Source organism: Haplochromis burtoni, unplaced genomic scaffold (assembly GCF_018398535.1).
Source record: "Haplochromis burtoni strain Fernald_Lab_line unplaced genomic scaffold, NCSU_Asbu1 Contig_2449, whole genome shotgun sequence".
NCBI classification, from domain to species: Eukaryota; Metazoa; Chordata; class Actinopteri; order Cichliformes; family Cichlidae; genus Haplochromis; species Haplochromis burtoni.
Genome location: NW_024584810.1, coordinates 1 through 6,621, shown reverse-complemented (window position 1 = coordinate 6,621; position 6,621 = coordinate 1). Strand labels below are relative to the sequence as shown.

At 39.9% G+C, this 6,621-nt stretch overlaps 1 protein-coding gene across 1 annotated transcript; it reads left to right on the top strand.

Moving 5' to 3' along the window:
* The first annotated feature begins 3,391 nt into the window (after nt 1-3,391).
* Nucleotides 3,392-6,601, top strand: LOC121813756 (zinc finger MYM-type protein 1-like). The gene is made up of 3 exons (XM_042217659.1): nt 3,392-5,327; nt 5,752-5,866; nt 6,074-6,601. Exons 1-3 carry the CDS (start codon nt 3,799-3,801, stop codon nt 6,599-6,601), a joined length of 2,172 nt encoding a protein of 723 aa, XP_042073593.1. The 5' UTR covers nt 3,392-3,798.
* The last annotated feature ends 20 nt before the right edge of the window (nt 6,602-6,621 follow it).

Sequence of the window (6,621 nt, the reverse complement as noted above, 5' to 3'; positions counted from 1 at the left end):
GGCATTTCCAGTGGAAACTGGCCGACATATCCTCAGCATAACCATGTATAATATCCACAAAACTTACAAAGAGGTTATACACACACAGTACTGTAATATTATGTTGAAGCACAGTACGTATCACTCCGCGAGGCTCCTGCCTACATGTGGCCGTAATGCTCCAACAATCCATCAAGCGGTGCGGCTTCGTAGCTTAGCAAAGTCGTACTAAAACATCTGACAGATTTTCGAGCGCCGTGTACATAAAATCGTTTCGAGGTCAGTAAACACAACCAGAGTTCATACATAAGGCACACAGGATTATAAGGGACACTGTCGATTTTCAGAAAAATCAAAGGATTGATTTTAAGTGTGCCGTATTTTCCAAACAACACGGTAATAACGACGGCCCGCTAGCATGCTCTACCAAAAATAGTGCTTTGTTGTGTATCTGACGGACGAAAGCTAAACCAGTTCCACACCAGTGAAGTTGCAGCATTTTTACAAACCAATTCTGGTTCATCAGTTTCATTTCGCTCTTCTCATTCTGAGTCGCCGCCATGTACGTATGTAAACAAAGGCACTGCGCATGCGGGTTTTACCCATATTCTATCACGATATTTAATTTTCTCATCGTTGCCCAAAATTACACCGGTATTACCGTGAATGGTATGATACAGCCCAGCCCTAGTCACTATATAGTAATGATACTAATGATTATATGTTCCAAAGGAAGAGGTTCAATAAAAATACTTTTTTTTCAGTCAAACACAAAATATTAAACAACATTTAAATCAATGATCGAATTAATGACACTCACCAATTTTCTTATCATGTGCACACAGCAGGATCATGAGGGTCATTACTAAAGAGACCAAAAAGAGTTACAGATTACAAAAAATCTGTGTTATATATGTTATGTGTTTTGAGATCTCATAACTGGTACATAAAAATAGAAATAAAGAAAATTGTGCAATTTTTTTGCATTCAATAAACTATTCTATTAGGGTTTAATAAATTAGTTGTAGTTAAGCTTTTATGTGGAAATAGACACAGTTTGAGGCACAGAGCTCTGACCTCCATCATGTGTTGTTGCTGACTGTATGGACAACTGATAAATGTAAAGGCAGTCAGCATGGGGCGTTTTCCTGCGTGGCTTCTTCCTGCAGCTAAAGCCATACTAAACAAAAATAGCTTTCAAAGCACCCGTGCTGCATTCAAGTTACCCACAGTGTTTCAGATCATTATCAAATGAGAAAAAAAGACAGACTGCTGCTCTTAATGTGAAATGCAGTCATGTGGTATTTCTCATGCTCACCTTCATCCACCCACTGACAAAATGGAAAATTTTATGAAATAAAATTAAAAGCAACTACAGATTGCTAAGATTTTAGAAAGAGTTGTGACGAACCATTTGTCTCGGACAAATATGGTGTGCTTGGAGAGGAGAATGTTGTATTTTGCTGACGTTGGATATGCCTTCTGTTTACCACCACATGTTTTTATATGCTGAAATATTCAATGTCCATATCTGGATTTGTTCTGGATTCACATGAATTCACATGATATCTGTGTGAACAGTGTTTTTCTGGGGCTGTTTCCAAATACAGGTCATTGTCCTCTTCTCTTAGGTATAATGTGCTACAAGGTTATGTAGTGGGACCATTTTTTTCCTTTAAATTTGTGTCTACTCCATCTTTAGTAACTTTAAGGACATGTGTTATCACTGCTAATTCAATTATATAGCTCTTTTAAGGGCCACGATGTTTCAAAGCTGCCGGCGAGAACAGTGAACTCCAGGCACATCGTTTACAAACCCTCCGCGGTCTTTCGCTACTCAGGTTTAACATGATATATAAGTCACTTAGATAACTTAAAAATGTTATTGTTTGGCTTTTTTCAGTGTTTTATTTGTTCCTGAGTAAATCGGTTTGACTTAGATTAAAGTTATAGTTTTGACACAGCTGAATAAACATTTAACAGAAAACTGATTAAACAGAAGTGTGAGATGGTTGAGAATTTACTCCTGTGTCCTGTTATATTTGAGATCAGACGGCTGAGATAATTAAACTCCACCGAGACAATCTCCAAATTTCATTAAAACTTTAATAAACTATCATCTTGTCTTTATTTTTAGTTAGCACATACCTTAAACACTTCAAGCTGTAAGCTAATGATAGTTATATAAGAGCAGATGCTGGTGCAATAAGCTGTATGTTTTACGTCCAATGGATGCATGATCTGATTAGTCAACTAATTGCAAAGATAATCGATTAGTTGACTATCAAAATAATTGTTTGTGGCACCCCTAGTGGCCACCAGACTCTGGACCTCTCTTCCTCCGAGCTTGAGGTCAGTGGACTCTTTCAAGAAACAACTAAAAACTCATCTTTTCAGACTTGCATTTAGTTAATTCTTCTTTTTTTTCCTGGCATTTTGCACTGGTAGTTTGTCCTGAAGCACTTTGTAAATTTGTCTTGAAAGGTTCTTTAGAAATAAAATTTTAATTACTTACTTGATATATGATATAAGATAAGACAAGTCAAGACATTCTTTCTTAGTCCACATCCAAGCAGTGGACAGGAACAAATAAACAGATTCAGCATAACCTGATAGACTCGATGAGCAACCTGGTGAAACAGCAAGCCCAGTGCCTGCCAGACTTGGTGCAAAAGTTTGAAATGATTTTGGATTTTCTCTAATCCACACAGGGTCGAAAGGGACTACATGCTGGTGGCATAATTCTGGCTGGATACTTAACCACTCTTTTAGCAGAACCCTTTAAACGGGTTAGTTTCTGGAACAAACTTTGCTTTTAAGCATAGTTCACAAATTTTCAGGAGGGATGTACTGATTTGGGCTTTCACTACAAGTTGTAAAAACATGTGTTCATTCTAGAAGTTGTATGTATGGCGAAATTTTGCTTTTGACTACTCTAATTGATTTCACCAGCGCTTCCTTCCCCTGCTGTGCAGCAGTAAATATCGCAGCATTATCTCAAAGGCAGATATAAAGTTACATTCAGTTTGACATTGAATATATATGGATTCAAAGAAAGGAAACAAGCAAAAACAGAAAAAAATCACTTGATGATGCTGTATAAATATTTCAGTACAAAGTAAGTCATTTATAAACAGGAAATGGTGTGAGTTAGGTTGACATGACATTTTTTCTAGTGATTTCATGATGCACCTGCTTCTAGATTTTTAAAAACACACAATGCAAACTTTTCTGCCATTGCCTGCACTGTTTCCTGTATCATGACAGTTAAAGTTAAATGGTCAGTGGAGTGGTTCTTGTGCTTTTCTACTTTGAGCACTCTACACAACTTGTCTCATTCATACAAGCACTTTTTGTATGCTTCTTCTCCGCAAGTGCTTTTTATCTAACGTTCACATACATTCATACCAGTGGCGGCTGGCCCATAGGGGGCGCTCGGGCTCCGCCCCCCCAAATGTGGAGGAGTAAAAATATATATTTTTAAAAAATTCATCAATGATAGTTTTACTATGTGTGTGCCCATATACAGCCAGGCGTATTTTAACATTTTCACCAGCTGACTCATTAAAGTTCAACCAACAAACGGTGTTTTTCTTCTTCTGGGGCGCTCGTCAAAGCGCCCTTGATATGCAGCGAAATAGCCTATCATTAAATGGTTGCCAGGGGAAAATAATAAATATTTGACCTATCAGCGTCGCTGAATTAAATGGTTTGGGGGCGCTTAAAATTGCGCCCCTGCAGAAAACGCGCGAAGATTTGCTGTTCTAGAATTTTACCTCAGTCAGTAGCCTAAGTGAGCTATAAGGTCAGAGAGAGACGATGGCAGCGGTATTGTTAACGGTTGAGGCACAGCCTCCCCCAAATTCGGTTAGATCGCTTCTAACCTACCCTTTTGCCAGAAGGACAATGGCAGAAAAACTGCAAGTTAAAGAGTTGGGACCTGACAAGCCCGAAATTCAACTAACCCAGGCAACGAAGGAGAAGTCAAAAGCATACAACAGGACTTTTTGTCGGAGTTGGTTCCAGCGCAAGTCGTGGCTGACAGGCTGTGGAACAGCTAATGCACTTTTTTGTTTCCCGTGCATACTGTTCAAAAGTGACAAGTGTGATTTGACGTGGACACAATCTGGACAAACCGACTTAAAGCACCTCTCCGAACGAATCAAGAAACATGAAAGCTCACGAGTTCATATGGACAACAGTGTAAAGCTAGCTGTGCTAGGGAAAACTAGCATAGCGGCGCAGCTAGATGATGGACATCGGATTGCTTTAAGAAGGCACAACGAAGAGGTAGATAAAAACCGTCATATTTTATCTAAAATCATCGATTGTATTAAGTTTTGTGGTGCTTTTGAGCTAGCAATGCGGGGACATGATGAAAGTGATTCCTCAGACAATCCAGGGATTTTTAGAGGTTTAGTCGACTTGATGGCATCAATTGATCACGACTTGAGGCAACACCTTGAAAATGCTACTGTATTTAAAGGCACCTCGAAAACAGTCCAGAACGAGATCCTGGATTGCATGTTGGCAGTTCTGAGAGAAAGGATCGTGGAAGAAGTAAAGGCAGCGAAGTTTTTAGCCATTCAAGCTGATGAAACCACTGACATTTCTACACACTGTCAGTTAGTCATGGTGCTAAGATACATTGACCAACGAAACCGTATTCAAGAGCGTTTTTTTGAATTCATCAAGCTACCCAATGCTTGTGCAGATGCAATAACCAGTGCCTTATCGGAGAGGCTGCGCTTCATCCTCCCCCAGGGACAAGAGAGAAAGTTGATCGCCCAGGCCTACGATGGGGCCGCTGTAATGAGGGGTACCACTGGAGGAGTGCAGCGTAAGATACAGGACATTTATGCTAACGCTCACTACGTACATTGTTATGCCCATCAGTTAAACCTGGTAATGCAACAAGCAACCTCCCACATCCCTCAAATCAGTCACTTTTTTTCCGACATAGCAGGATTCGCTTCTTTTTTTACTAAATCGAGCAAGAGGACTGCAGTGCTTGACGAGGTGGTGGCGCACCGACTTCCAAGTGCATCGGCAACCCGTTGGAACTTCAACAGTCGTGCTGTGAATACAGTGTATGAACATAAAGACGATCTGGTGAGGTGTTTTCAGACCATCCGTAACAGTGAAGGATTTGATGCCCCTACAAAGAGAGATGCCGGTGGTTTCGTGAGAATGCTGGAAGACGAAGCTTTCTGTTTTTTCCTGGCCTTGTTTCACAAGATAATGCCACATGTAGACATGCTGTATAACCACCTACAGAAGAGAAACATCGATTCTGTCACCATCGCAGGGATCACCCAGACATTCATCAGCCGCATGCAGGCTATCAGGTAGGCATAAAAGCATAAATATGTAACCTAGAATAAATGTTAATTATCTATGCATAGATTCTATCAAATTCTCTGCATATATTCTGTGTTCTGTGACTTAAATGTTTAATGGAATTCAGATAATTTTGATTTATATCAGCCTTTGAAGTAATTTTATGAAAAATATTTGATTAAGTATATTTGATGAAGTATATTCCCAGTAATGATTTGATGTAGCCTATACCATAGGCTATTTCCTGAAATTATGGCCAGGGCCTTTATTTACTTGCACTGGTTTTCCCCCAGCCATTAAACCAGGTCCGGTTATTAATTAAATCCGGTAATTCCCGGTAATTAGAACACAACCTTTGTTTGGTTTGTGTTTGGTTAATATATCCCTATTCAGTTTTCAGAAGCCATTAATGAAACTTATGTATTGGATCAGGGAGGCACTTCCTAATCTGGTTGTGGATGAGGAGTACAGGGGACCTGTTCAAGACCCACCCACAAAGAGACGGAGAACATTGGGGGAAGACAGGCAACACCATTTGGCACTGGAGGTAAGCACTAGCTGCTTGGTCTGATTTAAATCGGATCATCAGATAAAATCTAATGACGATGCTGTCAGATGTCATTTGATATAGTGGTCATGACTGTTTTGTTTTGTTATAGACAGATTTTTTTTTTCAGAATAATGATTAACATGAGACATGTGCCAAAGTCTTACCACTGAATCTAACTCTTACCAATTATATATTATTGGATAGGTGTGCGACACCATTATGAGCCATGCCAAGGAGAGGTTTTCTTTCACCAAGCACCTTGTCAGCGCCACTCTGTTGCAAGGAGACTTGTTCCAACAACACAGCAAAAATTTTCCAGATGCAGCACTACAAACCACAGTGGAAGCCTATCCCTCATTGGACAAAGCCAGACTTAAAACAGAACTGTCCCTGATCTACGACAACGAGGAGTTTCAGAGTTGTAGTGGTGCGCTGGCGCTCTATCAGGTTCTGATGGAAAACAACCTTCAAGACACATTCACCGAAACTGTAAGTCTTCTTAACATCCTCATCACCACACCAATGACAACATCAGAATCGGAGAGGTGTTTCTCTACTTTAAAGAGGATAAAAACTTTCCTGAGAAACAATATGGCTCAGGATCGGCTCAACGCTCTGGCTATGCTGTCCATAGAGAAAAAACTCACACAAGAACTTCCTGATTTCAACACCAGGGTCATCGAGAAATTTGCCACTCAGAAAGACAGACGAGCAAAGTTCTTGTACAAATAAAATTACCATAACTCTCTTTT

Excerpts from the sequence above, each read along its gene's own strand:
- LOC121813756 (XM_042217659.1), top strand. The coding sequence starts at position 3,799 with ATGGCAGCGGTATTGTTAACGGTTGAGGCACAGCCTCCCCCAAATTCG. Across the intron at positions 5,328-5,751 it reads AGCCGCATGCAGGCTATCAG|GGAGGCACTTCCTAATCTGG; the intron begins GTAGGCATAAAA and ends GTATTGGATCAG. Across the intron at positions 5,867-6,073 it reads AACACCATTTGGCACTGGAG|GTGTGCGACACCATTATGAG; the intron begins GTAAGCACTAGC and ends ATTATTGGATAG.